Here is a 17521-nt window from a genome sequence, read left to right as displayed (position 1 = left end):
TGGGCTCTATGGCTGAGGCATGGTCTCCATGGCTCTCTATTTATTCCGCTAGCAAAGTCTTCGATATGTCCTGGAGTCGCTCGCTGGCGCGAGAAATGCATGCTGAGGAGATATCGAGATTTTAGGCGTCATGAGCGGGGAGGTGACGAGTACTTCGCGGTCCAAGTCTCCGGCCTCGCTGTTTAGACCGGATTCGAGGACATATGCGGCAGCGAGCTTGGATAGGGTCGTTTGTGGGGAGTATGTTGTGCCGGGATATTGGAGCCATGCGCTGCTCAAAGCTATTACCGATTCATTACCTGACTTCATGTTCTCGCACTTTATGACTACTGCAGTTAGGAGGCAGATGGGGAAGGACTTCAGGCAACAGTGAGATTAAAAAGAAAGTACGAGAGGCGGAGAGTAGAAGGGACTTTGAAGGGTTGACAATGGGATTTCGTACTAACTTTGGGTGCTGATGGCGTTGGCAGTGGGTCATATCTGAGAGGAATTTGGTGTCGTTCGAGACCTACTTTTGAGCCTCAATAGCTCCCCACTGTAATTTAGCCTTAGCACCATACACTCTGCATGCACAAGAAGAACGAGACTTGGGCTCTAGGAAACCCAAGCGGTTTACATTCAAGAATCACATGGGTCCTATGGTCACATGATAGGATGTGACTCTCAGGCGTGTTGCAACCAAAAGTTGCAGTTGACGAACTGATTAACGCAATACAGCGTGGTAAGTAAAAGATATGCACCCAGTATACAAATTAGGGATAATATCAAAAATGCCACTGAAAATGCACACAATGTTTTGACGATCACCCCTACTCCGGCCAGTGCTTGTTGTTTTGAAAAAACCAACGTACTTGTAAGTAACTATACAAGACCAAAGAAAGCAAGCGGCAAACAACATTCGAGAAGCCACTCCCAGAAACGCGTCGCACTCACAGTATAACGATTGATGCAAATTAAGTTTGGGAGTGGGTACCGGACCCAGAGATTTGGCCCACCCCCCTCCCCCTCCCCGGAGATTAGTGCTTGGTACGGTCGGTACGATGCGAAATCGCATTTTAATATTATGAAACTCTCAGTTGCATTTTTGATATTGTCCCTACAAATTACTGTGTACAGTGTACGTTGAGTTCCAACAGGGCGAAATAAGCGCTAAGGATCAGCCTTATGTCGAAAATAAAACTAGACCTCGCATCTCCTATCTAACCCTCTGTGACATATATTCCTACTATCTAGATACTGCTGCGATGGCTCCTTATAAAGATCCTCCACTCTACAGTGATACCCCGCTACCCCTGCTGGCGACACCATCTTTTCAGACAGGGCAGGTATGATCTTGAGTGCATCGTAGAATATGACATTGTCATTAATCTTTTCACAGACCGACAGTTTCACGGCCGAAGCTTCGCACATGGCCCTCTCTCACAACAGCCTTATCCGCGGGTTCAATGGAATCTACCAACAAGCCCCTCGAATTCCGTCTTCGGATTACAGGGACTTCACCAACTACTGTCTTGCATGGCACAGGTGTGTAGAAGAGCATCATCGCTACGAGGAAGTGCATTTCTTCCCCGCAATCGAAGAGGCGACGGGCGAAAAGGGTGTAATGGATGGGGAAGTAGAACAGCACGGTAAGGCCAAGAATTCGTCCTATCGTCATGGCAAAAGATCTTGCTCACTACTGTAGCGACTTTCCATTCTGGACTGGAGAATTTCAAGGGCTACCTTACTTCGCTCAACTCCCAGTCGGATTTTCATCCTACGCGTCTCCTCGAGATCATGGACTCGTTCTCTGAAGCATTATATACGCATCTGGCGGATGAGCCTCAAGCACTTATAGCGCTATCAAGGTTCTCTACTCCTGAAAGGCAATTTGACTTGACCGAGATCGCACGAGAGACAGGGAAGAAAACCGTCACACTCGATTTTGCCATGAACGTTCTTCCGATCTTCTTGAATAATATGGAATCAGTCGAGTTCGAGGAAGGAATGTGGAGTCACTTCCCAGATGTTCCTATGCCTGTGAGATGGATAATGAAGAATGTTCTTCCATTGTGGCACTGGAGACAGTGGAGATTCATGAGCTGTACAAACGATGGCAGAAGGAAGCAATTGGTTGCTTGAATCCAGTACAGTCTACTTGGCTGTCAGTTAGGCTTTTATGCTGATTGGTGGAGAGGACGATCTACTGGGGTAGACTGCTTTGATAAATTAAAATTCTAGAGTTAATATAAAAAACTTAGCTCTAATCTGGCTGGGTTTTAATAGAGAACTATTCCGATTTTCTTGGATGTGGATGTGACGTCATAGTATTCAGGGGTAACAATATAGGCCAGGTTCTACACATGGAGTGGCTACAGGTGATAACCAGACCCAACTTCGGACATTCAATCGATGCGATCTGAGCAGCTGAACAGAAGGCTCTTGACTTGTAGCATTCTTCTAATATCTGGCTGGCTCCAGACACGCCTTTAGGCTCCAAAATAGCTTGCATTTACAGATGGATTCCACTCTGCGAAGAGTCGCCTTCGAAGTTCACGGACGGGTATGATTGCAGCGCGGTGATCCGTACCACGCATCCAGCGACGCACTCCATTGTACAAGCTTACAACTATTGCATTAGGTCCAAGGTGTCGGGTTCAGGAAATTTGCCGAGGTAATTATACCAACGATTGGTGGGGACTACTGGGCGCTTTACTTACATAACTGAAGCGAAAGGCATTAAGAACTGGGGTAACGGGATGGGTTTTAAACACAAGTATGCAACCAACTGTTTTGAAGTCGATTGTTGACTGGGTATCTGATAGCGCATGAAAGGGCATGGAACCGTCAAGGGCGAAGCACAGGGCGCTGCTAACACAATAGAGCGACTTGTCGAGGCATTGAAAGGTGAGTACTGCAGGACAACTGGCAGTGAATCCGCTGAAATAACTCTTTTCTCCTAACGTGATTCACAGCTGGACCGATGTTAAGTCGAGTTGATAAGATTGACTACAAATACATAGATGTACTCTCTAGTGAGAACGGCTTTGTTGTACGACCAGGACGATGGTAGAAATTAAGAATTCAATATGAATGCAATGTTACAACAGCAACACGAACACCAACCCAAATTTAAATGTATACAGCGAAAGCACTAGATCTCTGAATGGGGTTATTGCGATTCTACGTTTATAGCAGTGATCTCTATCATTCGAATAGCATGTCCGTCAAGATTAGGCAGAGATTTCATCTCGCTCCCATCCTGTAGACTTGATAGTTTGTAACCCCTTAGTCGGCTGCGGCCGGCCGTTGTCAATCTTGAGTGCGAATGGATTCCTGTCGATCTTTTGGTCCAAGTTGCCGAACGTATGATTGACTTCTCTATGCTTGGCTTCATCAGCGCGGATGTAAAGAATCAAATCCTCCATAGTGCAGTTATCGCCCATCTTCCAATACTGCTTGGCAATATCCGGAACTTCCAACTTCTGCCATTCAGGGAGTCGACCAGCATGAATATCTTGAAGGCATCTGGTGTATGTAACGATAGCTTCTTCCTCAAGGTAGCCAACGAACCTGTGGCATGTTCTGGGCGAAATGAGGTAGCATGCAAAGAAGAGATTGAAGAAGACACCCTGTCCGCCGAGTAACATGAATCGCATAAACCACCGGGGATTGCTCAGTTTGAGGAAGGTGAGAAGATGCATTCGCTCATTGTACGCTTCTTCCAGTAATGTCTCAATCCATGCTCGGTCACGTCGAAGAGCTCTCAGGGAGTGAAGATGACGGACCATGCCACCAACCTAAGCAATCTGGTTAGAAACTTGAGCACAATTCTTCATCGGACTTGATATACACCATTCCGGGCACACCCGCAATACTTTCCAAGAAGACAAATCTAGTTAACCATCTCTCACCAGTCATGCGGAATTCTGACATGCCCTCTTGGCCAGGCTTGGGATGACTGTATCCAGTCGCGATATCGAATGACCTCCGCAACACTCTGATGGCAGCCAAAGCGACCTTATCAGAAAACGTCCTGGCCTCGCGATGAGCGATATCAATGGCCTTCATCTGCTCGACGGTATAAATAGGATGTGGCCACGCCGCCTCAGTAAAGTAGTTGTGCTTGTCTGGCTTCATCAAGGAAGTTTTCTCCTTGCCACTTCCAGAGCTTTGCAGGGTCTGGTCTTTCAACTTCTCATCCTGCGGAATAGTAGGGATAGGTGCACCCTCATTGCCTGTGAGAGTGGCTGATCCTGAATCCCGGAAAGAGGAGAAGACGGAGAAGTTCCGGTAGGAAACGAAAGTAGATCTGCGCAAGGAGGTTGCCTTGCACATGAGAGCGGGAGAAAGCCGCAATGCGGCGTGAGTTGATGTTTGTCGAAGGGTGATCAACGAAGTCATGAAGATGTAGGACGGCCCAAGAACTGAGTAATGTTTGTGCAGTTAGATCGACGAAGTGTAGCTACGCTGATGCACAAGCGAAGAGGATGCTGAGGAACGAAAGACGACACCCCTTTATACGCCGCCGCTTTATTTTAAATAGTCTTCACGGGCACGTGCGGCTGACCACGAGCGATGGAGCTACAGACCTTGTTCTTCACTGTCGGACAATCTCGGAGCAACTCCAGAGTGCCTTATCGCTAGAGAGGATACTGTGCAGTAACTGCTCAGAGTGAGTTTCACATGATCGGCGACCTCGGCGACATTGCCCGGTCTGTGACTCGGCGCTAGCTTTTTCCATACGACAATAATTCGGCAACCCCGCGGTAATGACGTCAAATTCGTGAGGCACGGGCCAAGTGGCGCAAGGCGATAAGTGGCTGGGGCCGGAAGAGTAGGCGCATCATTCTTTTACGCCGGAAAATTTTCGATGCAGCGATCAGGCATTATTGGCCACATGCAATCCTTCATATTTAGTTCGCCACCTGGCCGGTCCATATGACCCTCTTGCAGGAGGAGTCGCGCATTACGAAACTCTCTGCAAGCGCCAACCCATGCAGACCTCGACCAGTTGGAACGGATTGTAGATTGGAGTCGAGCCGTTATTGCGTTGATTCTTGAGCAGCAATCTTTCGTCACTGTCTTTTTGTTTGATGAGAATCTCGGAAGAATGAATAGCTGTTGCAAATATGTTTTCCGACTATTTTTACGCTATCCGGTTGTATGCATGGCGATGGTCCGTGAGTTCGTAGCTTCCGTGCACCATTCCACCGGAATTGGTGCACGACTAGCATAAAATAGCTCTATCAGTGCTTTGCAGCCCATGAAAGAGCGTACTGCTCAGACAGATATCAAGTAGTGGAGTCGGGATATTTATTCGTAATATCAGATGACTTCTATTTATTGATGTATACCAACCAACGTGCATATCCTCTTTAAAATACTGTCAGATCATTCGAACTCTACGCCCGGCCTTACGCACGCTTGCCAGGAGAACATGCCCTCAACATAGTCGGCAATTGAGCTAGAGTGACCATTTGCCCGGCCCTAAAGGGGGGTATCCGTGCAGGCAACTATGGGCCACTCCACGTAGCGACGCCGTTTCCGCATCGTCATAAGTTTGTATTCACTGTCTATTATATACTGGTCTCTCATGATCGTCTACAAATTTCGGTGGTTGATCACGTTAAGAAAATCGAATTTTAAAGTTTGGTCTTGCTCTCGTTCTTGCCGACAGCGTTGACTTTGTGTGCCTGCATGCGTTTTCGGCTTTCGTCGCCATAGGCCCTCAGCATATTAACATTCCTTATCAAACCAGCCTCCACCTTGCGTTGCAATTCTTCCTGTAGCTGAGCTTTTTCATGCTGTTGCTCCTCGGCCCAGGCCGTCCAAGTCTTGGATAGGTATGAGACAATTACAGAACCTGCGGTGAGTTAACTGTGCACACGAATCGAGTCTGCTGTTACAACTTACCTGCCGTTCGAGGAATTTCTTGAACTAGCATGTGGCGAGCACCTGGAATGACAACTGTCTCAGAATTCCTCAGGGCGCGGGAGAGAGCTTGCGGTGCCTCGTCCGGATTCCATCGGCCATTTTCTGCAATAACCAAAAGTACAGGTTCATCAACGTACGGCAAACCAGCGAAGATTTCGTCGAGCGAACTCCGCGCGGTGTAAAGCGCTGTCTGCTGCGATGAACTGGATTTAAAAGCTACTCTTTCATCCGCGTAAGGGTGATAGAAGCCAGTCTCTATCAGCCTGTCCATAACTGCCGTGTCGAACGACTTCCACGTCGAAGACATTAGAAACTTCACGGCTGATTCTCTATTTCTGAAAATGTCCGGGAGGTAGGTGAATGAAGCTGTGATAGAAGATAGACGAGAGTAGAGAGCGAAGGGGTACGCGACGGGCTCTATCGCAATACAAGCAGTGAATAGGCGAGGTCGTAAGTGACAAGCAGCGAGACTACAACTTTTAGCCACTATATGTACAATAGCGTATCACTAGCGTACGCTTGCCCACCGCCCATTGAATGGCCAATAGAAATGATTGGTTGTGGAATCTGTAACTCGTCGATCATAGCAACGAGATCTCTACAAATACCAATAGCAATGTCAGAAAATGCTACGAACTGCCACTGATTCGTACCTGCTGCCATCACTCCACAGAAGATCATATCCAAGCTTTCCTTTATTCAATAACGCCGAATCACCATGTCCAACCCAGTCGAATGCAATCGCCTCGCGGATCGGGACGTCATCACTCTGATTGAATATGTATTTTATCACTTCCTCCCAAGTTTCTTTCTGAAACCCAGTACAATGCAAGAAGATCAGTGTAAACCCACTTGCGCTTCGACTAGGCGGTTGGTACCGATTCAAAGCTAACTGCAGACGGTCATTAGATCGGACAGTTGAGTATCTCTTTGCACGGGGAAATGCGGCCTTCACAGTTGTACTTGTGTATTTCAGCTCAGTCATTCGAAAACTCACAAAGTCTAAAAGCAATTTTATTTTCGATAGGATGCCGGCAAATTAGAATGGCAATTGACGGGTGTTTCTGCACATGCATATCATACATATTTAAACGCGGGGTGAGGCGAAGGCCAAGCTTGGCCCTGAGGTTAGGGGTTTCCGGCAAATGATGCAGTCGGCATGTAAATAAATATTCGACATATCTCCCTGCGCCGTAGAATATGTGTAGGCGAGGTGGAGGCGACAGCGTCAGAGTCGCTGACTGGACATTTGTATGCTTCGACGGTCACGCTGGCCGCATTTGCTAGAGCGGCGGCAGTTTGAATAGCGGTAGGGGAAGAGTTGTAGCCAAAGGCGATCTCCGCGCCTGCATGGGCAAAAGTCTGTGCGATTGCGTACCCGATGCCAGAAGATGCGCCCGTGATCAAGGCGACCTTGCCTTTGAGAGAGAAGAGCGAGAACGGGTCAGTCGACATTGTTGCGGTTGTGTGGATCTCTGCTGGTGAAAGGCAAGCGAGACAGAAGATCATTAGATCGGACAGTAGAGTAGACAGTCAAAAGCTACTACTTACTGATCCATGAAAAGTGCACGTTTCATACGCAGTCCCCTCTAATGTCTAAGGTTTACAACTTTCTATCGCCTTCATCTCCAGTTCTATCCAATTCTTAAACGATTTCTACATCGGTTAGCACCCGACGGTCCGACCGATCACTCTAGTCACTTACTGCATGAATTCTTCAAAATCCCAATCCGCACCTGTCAATCGTTTCATGTCATCAACCCATATGTAGCACTGCGCCTCTAGGGCCTCTCCGGTTTCCAAATCGTGGACTACGACCGTCCTGCTTTCGTATTCATCGCCCTCAAATTCGTCTAGGCGATCGACTTGCTTCTGCGACACGTTCCGTACAACGATGCCCGTCACTGAACACGAATCCGAGGACGGTACTAATGCAGGGTACGACTCGTCGATGAGTCCAGACCTGACGTAATTTTCTAGAACGGCAGGATGGAGCAATATTGGCGATTCTGTGGGAAAGTCAAAATTGTTGTAGAGTACGGGCGAGCACTTTAGGCTACATTAATGTACCACAGCTATACTGTCGTCGGCACCTATTGCGGAGAACGGAGATCAAAACTTAAATTACACTAACCAGAAGACAGAAACAGATGTCATGTTAAATTCCTAAATTTATAATGCCATTCATCGTAGATTTGCTGTGTATCTACGCAATGTTAATAAGTAAGATTTTTGACTGTAAATATAACGTAATGCCAACCTCCAAAATGGATCTGCTAGTGCCGTTAGCGTACAGACATCTTACCAAGTAGAACAAAGAACACAATACTCAAAAAGAGAACCGGGTACCGCGTCCAATCGGTCGGAGATTAGGAGCCTGGCGAAGGCATTTGGGTGGAGGGCCCACAAACAACCAGTCGCGGGATGCAGGGACTTAACGGGAAGGAAGGATTACAGTGCAGGCTCATAATAACGAGCCGCAGGATCTGAGGTCGATGATTCAGGGCTCACGGGAACACAGCAACACAAGCGTCAACGCACGCATGTGCCTGAAGAGGATCTGAGTCCGTCACAGACTCTCCACTTGCAAGTTTGGTGCAGTACCTCACCAGAATGTTCCTCGCCCAGTTGATGTCTCGGTCACACACATACCCGCATTGAGCGCATCTGAACACTTTGCTACGGCCGACGTTGTTCAGACGGCCGCATGCTCCGCAGATCGCTTGTGTGCTCCTCGCTGACCAGCACAACACGGCAGCAGGGGTACTCCCTTGCCTTGTTTAGAAGGCGCCGCTGGAACCGGAAGTGGGACCAAGTTGCGTGGCTCTCGCCGTCTTGGACCCAATCCTGCGATGCCCCCTGCCTGTCACCATCTGCTGCGTCTCGAACTTTGGCAATAAAACCTGATTGTACGAACTGCACAAGAATTTGGCAGTCCGGCAATGCAGGTCATGCACCAGGTTCCTTATCCGTCGCCGGATCATTGCAGCTGCCCTCTTCATCCGCCGTCTCTTCCTGTACTCTAGCCCCTTCACAGACCACCGGCTCTGCAGGGCATCCATCCGGTGGCACAACCGGTAGATGTGGCCAATGTCGGCCTTCCCCAGTTCAAGTACGTCACCGTCCGGACTGTACCCCGTCATAAACGTCCGTATTTTTTTACACCCGGATTTAAGGACACGACCCGAGGAACACCTGCATGGCCTTCTACACCCTCTAGTGGCCCGGGCACGCACAGATAAAAGTGGCCTGTATGCCTTTCTGTAACGTGCGTTTGCACTAACGGTTTTCAGGGGGGATCACTGTAGCAAGAAAAAGTATACAAGTTGGGGGAATGTCTATTCGACTAAAGCCTGCCTCCTCCTTTCCAAGATCAGAGGCACCTTCTAATAGACCGACAATTGCAGTCCCGGTGATTCCTTGTTCACCGGAATCTCCCACATGATGTAGATCTTACGTACAACAATCTAATTATACAATGTCGATCTCATTTCCTTGTTCCCCGACGATCCTGTGCGAGCCGAACTGATCAGCGGATCGACTGCATGATCGTCACCACTACTCCGGGGAAGAGGGGTTGTTACACTTTCCATCACCAGCCTGCTGTCATACAGCAGCTTCTTGGGAAGTTCTATTGCACTCTTCATGTGGCGAAGAAAGGTGTACTTCCCACTGCACCGCAGCCAGTGCTTGCTGTGGATGACGATTGCTCTCCTAGAAGCACCTTTGTCGAGAGCGGTACGAGATCTGAAACACCTTCTTATCGTTCTTGTACCTAGCTGCTCCCGACGCAAATGCCTTCAGGAAGTCATCCATCGCAGCGTCCCGGATGTCGTAAGGAGTCTCCTCAACCCAGGGTTTGTTCAACAACTCCATCGCCTCCTTGTTGATCGCCCTGGCTCTCAACGCCTTCTTCGATTTAGGGACCCCTCATCCATTATGGCGCGCAGACATTCGTTGTATTTCCAACGCGCCGCCCCAATCCACTTCACCAGAATCTTCTTCTCCTCGGCCGTGGGGTACAATCTGTGCCTTTTGGCCTTCGCCGCGGGCTCCTTTTCCGTCTTCGCTTTGTTCGTAGGACTTCCCTTGCCCAAGTCGTCTGGTGCCGAGGAGATGAGCTCTACGGAGGTGAAGGGTTCCTTCAACTCACTTCACCTCCGCAGTAGACGACCACCGAAGACAACTGGCCCAACCGTGGGCAACTGGTTCCGACCCCCATTTCTCGGCGTGGCAGGAGGAAGAAGGCAACCACAGCCGCTGACTGATTTGTACTGAACCGCTGTTCCAGAATGGTAATGGGGGCTGTTGTCGTGGTGGCTTCTGTTGTCGTTTCTGTTGAGCCATTATCGAAGATGCAAGTTGATGAACGGTATTCTGGGAGCGAGGAAAGATGAAGTGGGAACAACAGCAGCAGCAACAGCAAGTGGGGATATAGAATCCGACGAGAGGACAGAAAACGGAAATAGCCGGCGGTCTGGCGACTGGTGAATCCGTGTTACCTGTAGTTCAGTTGAGATTGCCATTCCGTGCTCCGTGTTCCGTGTACCGTGCGAACCTCCGGGTCGCCTCTCGGTTCGGGTGCCATCGATTAGAAACGCAAAGTAGTACGAGGATAGTGCGGCTCAAGTGGTGAGGCCAGCCAGGGGCGTGACAGTGTACATGTGGAAGCAGAGACGAAAGCCATATTATTGCGCGCAGCCAGCTACACTACCGGTCCCAGCGACGCCTTGTCGACAGGCGTCAAGAGGGGAGCCTTTACCATCTCATAAGGAACAAAGTGTTAGGTTTTACCTCCGGGCTCCTTGTTTCCACTGGGTTTTTGTTTTTCCCGGAGGAATTTCCCTACACCTTTGTCCAAATAGATGTTCCTTTTGATAGATTCTATATGTATGCGAGCACAGTCGACCTTCGGGCGAGCTAGTCGCCCTTCTATCAGAAGGGACTGTGCGCTGAGCCTTGTCTCCTTGCCATCTGGCAAGGCCAGATGGCATGCAGGATGGAACCACCCGATCTCGGAATTTGTTCGTAATGTTCAAAATCCGGGGGGTTTGGTGGCCGTTTAATACAAGTGTAGAATATGTAGTTCAGAAAAGTGCAAATGTCTAACTGTAAAATTCGATAACTACGAACTATGCCGTGCCATAAGTATATGGCCGCGCATTAACAATGCGACGCTTTGACTGCGATTACGATACCGCAAAGAACAGCAGCAGTGAAGATATATGGCGTGAACAGAGCCAGAGTATAATGCAGATGCCTCATTGGCGTAGAGCTGAGCCGTTGCGCTCGTGAGCATAGGCATAGACGGCGCTCCGATACCTGTGCGCAACGCAAGCAATTATTTATGTTGATCAGCTAAGAGGATCAGCTCTATTTGCAGCTATCCAGCTGCAGAGACACCAAGATATTTCGGCGGACTGTCCACTCTGGGCGGGTATGCATGTGCAGGAGTCTCGGACCAAGCCTACCCACGCAAATGACCAAGTGGTTGCCAACGCCAGCGCAGGCACTAGCAAAGCAATTCTGGTAAGTGCAAGAGTGTCTTGAATGATACACTAGCTATAACATGCGATGGTTAGTAGGTGTCAGGTATTGCATATCCTGTTGGCATGATGGGAACAATTGTACAGGCGAACTGGACACGAGCCATGGCGCAAAATACGCACGCAGAGCCGCGTCAGCAAGGTAGTCTCCAGCTTCGCTGACGCGTTGAACAGTCGAACACCTTACAGTTGTAATTTGACAAGCGACGTCTGCCACTAAGTGAGCATGCACAGCAACATATGCATAATGGCTGCGGAAGGTTGTACCCTTAATATTATTGCAAACTATTGCCGGCTATATCCACATAGAGGTAAGTTTTGTGTCGGACCTTATAATGAGACAAGACGAGATTAGTAACAGCTGTCAGGCACGCTTCTCTTATATTGCGGAGACGGCCACACACTACGGCATTCAGAAATCGGTGAAGTAAATGTCACGTCCCGACGCGTAGATATAAATGCCGCGCTTGAGTTGTCGGCGCGTGCTATCTGCTGTGCGCCACTCAGCCCCTTGCAGACGACACATCGTGGACCAAAAAATGATGCCGCAAGCCTTCACAGCATGTTGTCTCATGCGGCTCGCTTCCCTTGCTGACCGGTTATTCCAATTTAGGGACAGGATTATGTGCCTCCGCGGCAAAGTGGTGGCACTCAGGTCGCGAGACTCTGTCCCTCGTTCAGTAACGCGTACCTGACGCGTAAATCCTGCACCCTTCTCACCCTAACCCTCCCCCTTGCGACCTGTGGTCAAATATTCATCACTCCAGCAATAGCTGCGAGAAAGTTATTCTACTTTTGATTAAATTACATTTAACACTACAATATACCATATGCTGCTGTAGACATTAATGGTACTGACGAGAGTCCGGTGCATGTGTATAGGATAGGATGCGTATAGCTATGGCCCACTCGATGGCTTTCGTGGGCGCGTCGCGTGTTTACGATGCTACAAGCTCGTCGATCATCTACCCCTTGGTAACCACCCCCCAACTCTGAGTCAACCCCTTCGAACTACGGCAACAGCGTCCTTTCTATTTCGCCCTCTTCCTTCCATTCGTCTTCTCACATCTTCTAGCTGCCGCTGTCACGATCCTCTACTCGTCCGGTATACGTACACGTTCTCCGTGTCCGGTAGATTCTCTCCTTTGCCCAACATGGTTCACACGGTTTCTTCCAGCATTGCGACCTCGACCATGTCACGACCCGGCACTTCAATGAGTATGGACACTGGCTATTCGTTCCAACGGTTCAATGCGTTAACCGTCGACGACCTATTTCACGAAATGACGACTACCGAGATCCAGTATATTCAAGACCTTGAGTCCATGCGGTCTGTTAGACTCGTGGAGGAACTCTTAATCTCTCACTGCTCTCTCGAGCCGTCCCTAACGAAAGTTTTGGAATGGGTAATTCTAGCACAGCTTGTTGAATGACTACTTTCGAAGACTAAAGAATTTCAGGCGGAGGAAGCGGCTCCTATTTATAACCAGTACGTCAAGGAATATGTTTTCAATCCGGATGAGACGCAAGAAATGATATACCTCAAACGACGACCGCTCGTTCGTCTTCGGTTTTATGCTAAGTTCTTCAAGGTGAGGCGATCGAGAACATACGTCCTGTTTGCTCCACTAACTTCCTCCTAGAAACTCCAAGAATTCCTGCCCAATGTGAAGAAGGTTTCTATGCCAACGTCAACTTATCGTGCCCTAGTTACAAGTGCTCGGGCCAAGGTCGAGAGCGAGAAATTAAGGGTCGCCAGACTTCAGGTCGACTTTTCGCGTGTCAGGAGTTTTGACAACTTGCAGCCAGTGGTAAGTCCCGTCAAATTATGGATGTCGACTTTTGATCTGAGACTGATTATTGCCAGGCCACCTGGTTTAACTCCCAACTTATCTCAATGCGTTCATATTGTCAATGTCATTTATCTCATCGAAGCGGAAAAACCTTCTCTGGTCTCCCAGTTGAAATTCTTCTCATTTCGGAACCTCTCATGTCTGACGCTCTCGCTATCTGTCAACTTCATGAATTCCATCGCTATCTTCTGTTTCCCACATTCCGCCGCGCTGACCTCGTATACTTCTCTGGAGATTGCGATTCTGCGATTGCTCTGAGCTCGTACAACGGCAGCAGGCTTGAGCTCGAGTTTTCATCAATGGAGAACAGGAACACTTGGGCAGCGAAATTCCAGGAAATCTTCCCTCCTGCTCCGGATTTACCGCCAACTGCACAGCGATATCACGGCAACACTAACTTCAAAGGTCTTGAGATTTCCACAACCAAGTCAGAGGAGAACGATGGCATCATACTTCCTGCCGAGATTCTCGAATCAGAACTTCAAAGTCCGCGACTATTCGAGGAGCCGGAAATCAAGCGGTATATCGTCGGCGATACTTCGCCACAGAAAAAACGACATTCAGTGTTGAAATACGGTAGTATGATCGCGCAGGCTACACAAGTCGCTTCTCAAAAGGCGCACGTCCGCTTTAGTAGGATGGCTAGCGAGTCAAAGATTGCTTGTGAATCGAGCTCAGCATCTCCATCTAGGCGACGCCAAAGGTCCTTACAGCCGTCATCTTCAATTCAGACGATGATTCTCAAGGAAGAAGAGTCCCCAGGTTTGAAGCCGCAGGTGGATGTACAAGCTACGGAGCGTAATGGGTATTCCAGTCAGACGGGCAAATTGGTGGAAATGGCAAATGGTGCAGCTTTGGAGGAAGTAGACAGTGCTGCACCAAGTATCACCGAGAAGAAAAGTGAACTCACGGGAGATGTTACGGAACAGTCACTCCACCCAGTAGCTAAGCTATTTGCTTCTGAAATCGAGCCAATCGGAAATGAGTGGGCATTACATACATCAGAGTCTACGATTCAAGTTGTAGCTCCGTCCCGAGACAGTATGGTTGCACCTGCTGCCTCAGTTAGAGCTTCTGTTTATTCCGAGCGATCAATAGTTCCCGAGACGTATCATTCCACTCCCACAATTGTCCAGCACACCCTGGAATATTCTCGTAATGTGTCACTCGGCGACAGCAAGCCCAAGTCGATGTTCAGCTTTACTCGACGCAAGGACTATCCAATGAATGGGTCACCCGCAGTCGGCCGCGTGTCCTCGGTTTTCCGAAAGATCTCGCCTCGTCAGAACGCTCCAGATAGTATCGCTTCAGATGCTAACAACGAGAATGCCGTCAATTTCAACTTTCGCAAGTCAATATCTGGAAAGCGAGCCTCAACGGCAACATCGGCTCTATCTCCAGTTATATTAGATAACTCATCACCTGGAAGTGTATCCACTGAGTTCGGAGCCGACGGTACTTCCAAATCCCGCAAACAATCGTCGTCATTCTTGCGGAATATGAAGTCCTCGCGTTCAAGCATGCGGTCTAGCTTATCTAATTTAGATCCGTCGGTTCCGGAGTCAAGCGCTAGCAGCAATAAGTCCATCAAAAGCCCGTCTATGGCAGCTGCTGCTGTGCCGCCAGTAGAAGAGGGACCGACGAAATTGAACATCTTTTCGCGATCGGCTCGAAAGGCAAGAGCGGCACTGTCCCAAGTGTCCTGGAAGGTCGAGCCCGACATCGGGTCTGAGGACAGAAGGACCATATTGACCGTTCCTCCACCCACATCTCTTGAGGGACCTGTCGTCGCGGCTATTCGAGTAGAACTAGCGTCGAAGGAGCCGGAAAATGAGGCGGAAGATGAGGATTCGAAGACAAAGACACCAATTGTGGAGCAGAGAACTCTGGACAATCAGGACCCGGATCAGATGACGCACATTTCTCAATGTATTCCGCCATTTCCGACGGCACCCGATCCAGAGCCAATTGCGGACGGTGAGAGTGGTCAGGCTGTTGTACCCACGGTCCATGCCGAGAAAAAGGAAAAGAAAGATGATTTACATTTGCCCAAGGTTTCTCCTCTCAAAATTAATAGTGATTTGAAGCCTCAAGAAGTCCAACAGCCATTGTTATCTCCAGGTTATCCACCGTCTCCTGGGGAGTACGTCGATACTACACTTTTCACGAGCGATGGCGCTGAAGTTGCATTGAAGTCAGAGAACTTTCGGACTCAAGTTACAGACGGCTGGGGATATTTGGACAGAGTTGGGATTGATGAAGTGATTCAGGAAGTTGAGACTTTTACTCCACGAATCAATCTTTCTCGCACAGCGCCTTTGCCATCTCCACCGCCGTCTGATTCGGCCAGTGCAGCTCCTCCAACCCTGCCGGAACTTCCTCTTCGCGTTGGAACTTCGCGTCTATCTTGCGAATCCCGCTCCTCGCGGTCGTCCAGGGCATCTACTGTTCGTGACAGCAAGGCTACTATTCGTGCAGTTCCAGATCTGGGGCTCGAGCGATACGTTTTGGTCGATACGCCGATGTCAGACAGTGAGGGAGAAGAGAATGAGATTGAGATTGAAGGGATAAGCCATCGCGAAGAGGCGTCCATAGATGATACCTACAGAGTGAAGAATATTTCGGGATCGTTCCCAGCTTCGAGCGAGCGGCTTGTTATCGCATTTGACGACGAAGACGAAATCCTCAATGCGGTTAACTCAGTCGCGCCCCTGAATATTGAGCAGCGGACAAGTCTTCCTTCAAGGGAGTTATCTCCTGTAAATTCTGCAGGTTCGATGGACTCTAATATTTCGAAAGATTCACCAGTGCGTTGTGAAAATCGGCCTTCGTCACCTTTGAAATATGAATACGCGCCATCCAGCAATTCCTCAGGATCTGTCTGGGATGATTCTGCTTCCGTCTCGGAGGATGCTACGTCTGTGTCGGTTTCCGCTACGACGCCCTCTCCAACCTTACATCCGACTCCTGAAGATATGAAGATTGTTTTGTTCCGCAGCAACTGTTTTGTGTACGAATGGAGCTCACAGCACCGATGGGATCGCATTTGCGAGAACGAGGTCCATGTGATAGTTACTGTTACTGAAGATAGTGGGGCGATAGAAGTCTGGCCGGCAACGGCGGCCCGCTGTCAGAGTATCGTCCAGGGTAGCAGGTCATCTATTCCTTCTGCCAAGTGCAATGTGAAAAGTGTGCAGTTCAGTTTTGCCGATAATGCTCTGTCAACGTCGAATGACGGCCCGATGCTCACAATTCCACTCAACCAGCACGTAAATATTCGACGCAGCACAGCTTTCGATATTCATGTCAAGAAAGTAGGTAGTCCAGGAATCACGATGTTTAGAACACGGACCGCGATTGAGACGGATCACATGTTCAATGCCATGAACTCTTGCCGGCTTGATTTTCACGGCTTGAAGTCACGTCCATTTAGTTCCTCCGCTCCCAGTATTGCAAGCAGTGAGTCCTCGTCGCATAGCAGTATTGGTTCGTCCATGTTTGGTAGCCGGGCCTCCATTTGGTATCATCCCTCGTTAGACAGTGCCAGTGGTAATAATTCTGGAGCGTCGAGCATTACATGTGCTGGAGAAGTCCTGTTGGTCAAAGACTTCAAATGCCGCTTGTTCTTACGTCAGAACGCTTTGAAGTGGCGAAACCTCGGACCGGCGAAATTGTCAATTACGGGAGTTCCGGACGACGGTGGTAATAAGGTGACAGTCAAGCGACACGACGGGCAGGTGCTCTTTGATCTTGCGCTTGGGCAGAGTTCCTTTGAACGAGTCGGACGGACGGGTCTAGCTGTTCATGTAATGAATGAATTGGCGGAAGAAGCTGATGCTGTCACTGATGGGGATTCGCGTGTCGCTGTATACATGCTTCAGGTAAGTCGAGAGTTGTTCAATATTTGTGTTCTGAAGTTAACTAGTTTATAGTTCAAAGGAGAGAAGGATACAATTTTGGTGGACAGAGCGATCAAGGAGAGGGTCTAGTTACTGCATATGTTTGGGGGTTGGGTCGTGTAAATTTGTGCTGGGTGCATAGTAGAGGATTGTACATATACACTGCATATATTGGTTATAAAGTATCACAATTAGTTTAGAACTTGCTGGTTTTGGTTTGAGAGTTTTCTTGGTTTTGTGTCCTGTTTGCTGTATTTCGTGCATTTTGTGATGGTTTACATGTATACGGATACTAATACACACACAT

General features: G+C 48.9%; 9 protein-coding genes across 9 annotated transcripts; 4 read left to right on the top strand and 5 right to left on the bottom strand.

The window, feature by feature from the left end:
- Positions 1-130: 130 nt before the first annotated feature.
- On the top strand, positions 131-373 carry POJ06DRAFT_267451 (uncharacterized protein; the record flags this gene model as incomplete). The annotated part of the gene is made up of 1 exon (XM_056189244.1): positions 131-373. One exon carries the CDS (start codon positions 131-133, stop codon positions 371-373), a length of 243 nt encoding a protein of 80 aa, XP_056044742.1.
- Positions 374-1030: 657 nt separating this feature from the next.
- POJ06DRAFT_251085 (uncharacterized protein) lies at positions 1031-2332 on the top strand. The gene is made up of 3 exons (XM_056187352.1): positions 1031-1325; positions 1379-1628; positions 1685-2332. The coding sequence occupies exons 1-3, from the start codon at positions 1245-1247 to the stop codon at positions 2119-2121; spliced, it is 768 nt and encodes a 255-aa protein (XP_056044741.1). The 5' UTR covers positions 1031-1244; the 3' UTR covers positions 2122-2332.
- Positions 2333-2350: 18 nt separating this feature from the next.
- On the top strand, positions 2351-3132 carry POJ06DRAFT_93564 (Acylphosphatase). The gene is made up of 5 exons (XM_056191772.1): positions 2351-2542; positions 2621-2653; positions 2716-2755; positions 2815-2886; positions 2955-3132. The coding sequence occupies exons 1-5, from the start codon at positions 2498-2500 to the stop codon at positions 3050-3052; spliced, it is 288 nt and encodes a 95-aa protein (XP_056044740.1). The 5' UTR covers positions 2351-2497; the 3' UTR covers positions 3053-3132.
- POJ06DRAFT_93440 (alternative oxidase-domain-containing protein) lies at positions 2891-4746 on the bottom strand. Its single transcript, XM_056191769.1, has 2 exons — positions 3835-4746; positions 2891-3779 (listed from the first exon to the last, which is right to left on the bottom strand). The coding sequence occupies exons 1-2, from the start codon at positions 4381-4383 to the stop codon at positions 3213-3215; spliced, it is 1116 nt and encodes a 371-aa protein (XP_056044739.1). The 5' UTR covers positions 4384-4746; the 3' UTR covers positions 2891-3212.
- Positions 4747-5420: 674 nt separating this feature from the next.
- On the bottom strand, positions 5421-6901 carry POJ06DRAFT_289779 (Alpha/Beta hydrolase protein; the record flags this gene model as incomplete). Its single annotated transcript, XM_056190324.1, has 4 exons — positions 5421-5845; positions 5896-6386; positions 6434-6514; positions 6570-6901. The coding sequence occupies 4 exons, from the start codon at positions 6899-6901 to the stop codon at positions 5625-5627; spliced, it is 1125 nt and encodes a 374-aa protein (XP_056044738.1). The 3' UTR covers positions 5421-5624.
- An 18-nt stretch (positions 6902-6919) lies between these two features.
- On the bottom strand, positions 6920-7755 carry POJ06DRAFT_93684 (uncharacterized protein). Its single transcript, XM_056191773.1, has 3 exons — positions 7622-7755; positions 7468-7572; positions 6920-7414 (listed from the first exon to the last, which is right to left on the bottom strand). Exons 2-3 carry the CDS (start codon positions 7491-7493, stop codon positions 7045-7047), a joined length of 396 nt encoding a protein of 131 aa, XP_056044737.1. The 5' UTR covers positions 7494-7572; positions 7622-7755; the 3' UTR covers positions 6920-7044.
- Positions 7520-8073, bottom strand: POJ06DRAFT_275015 (uncharacterized protein; the record flags this gene model as incomplete). The annotated part of the gene is made up of 3 exons (XM_056189635.1): positions 7520-7550; positions 7622-7972; positions 8051-8073. 3 exons carry the CDS (start codon positions 8071-8073, stop codon positions 7520-7522), a joined length of 405 nt encoding a protein of 134 aa, XP_056044736.1.
- A 1486-nt stretch (positions 8074-9559) lies between these two features.
- POJ06DRAFT_281117 (uncharacterized protein) lies at positions 9560-10263 on the bottom strand (the record flags this gene model as incomplete). The annotated part of the gene is made up of 4 exons (XM_056189925.1): positions 9560-9609; positions 9641-9714; positions 9844-9999; positions 10070-10263. 4 exons carry the CDS (start codon positions 10261-10263, stop codon positions 9560-9562), a joined length of 474 nt encoding a protein of 157 aa, XP_056044735.1.
- Positions 10264-12471: 2208 nt separating this feature from the next.
- POJ06DRAFT_221606 (uncharacterized protein) lies at positions 12472-17470 on the top strand. Its single transcript, XM_056185629.1, has 5 exons — positions 12472-12868; positions 12923-13054; positions 13106-13273; positions 13330-17196; positions 17248-17470. Exons 1-5 carry the CDS (start codon positions 12617-12619, stop codon positions 17302-17304), a joined length of 4476 nt encoding a protein of 1491 aa, XP_056044734.1. The 5' UTR covers positions 12472-12616; the 3' UTR covers positions 17305-17470.
- Positions 17471-17521: the final 51 nt, after the last annotated feature.

This window comes from Lipomyces tetrasporus (assembly GCF_029532465.1).
Source record: "Lipomyces tetrasporus strain NRRL Y-64009 chromosome Unknown POJ06scaffold_4, whole genome shotgun sequence".
Taxonomy (NCBI): Eukaryota; Fungi; Ascomycota; class Lipomycetes; order Lipomycetales; family Lipomycetaceae; genus Lipomyces; species Lipomyces tetrasporus.
This window is presented reverse-complemented; position numbering and strand designations above follow the sequence as displayed.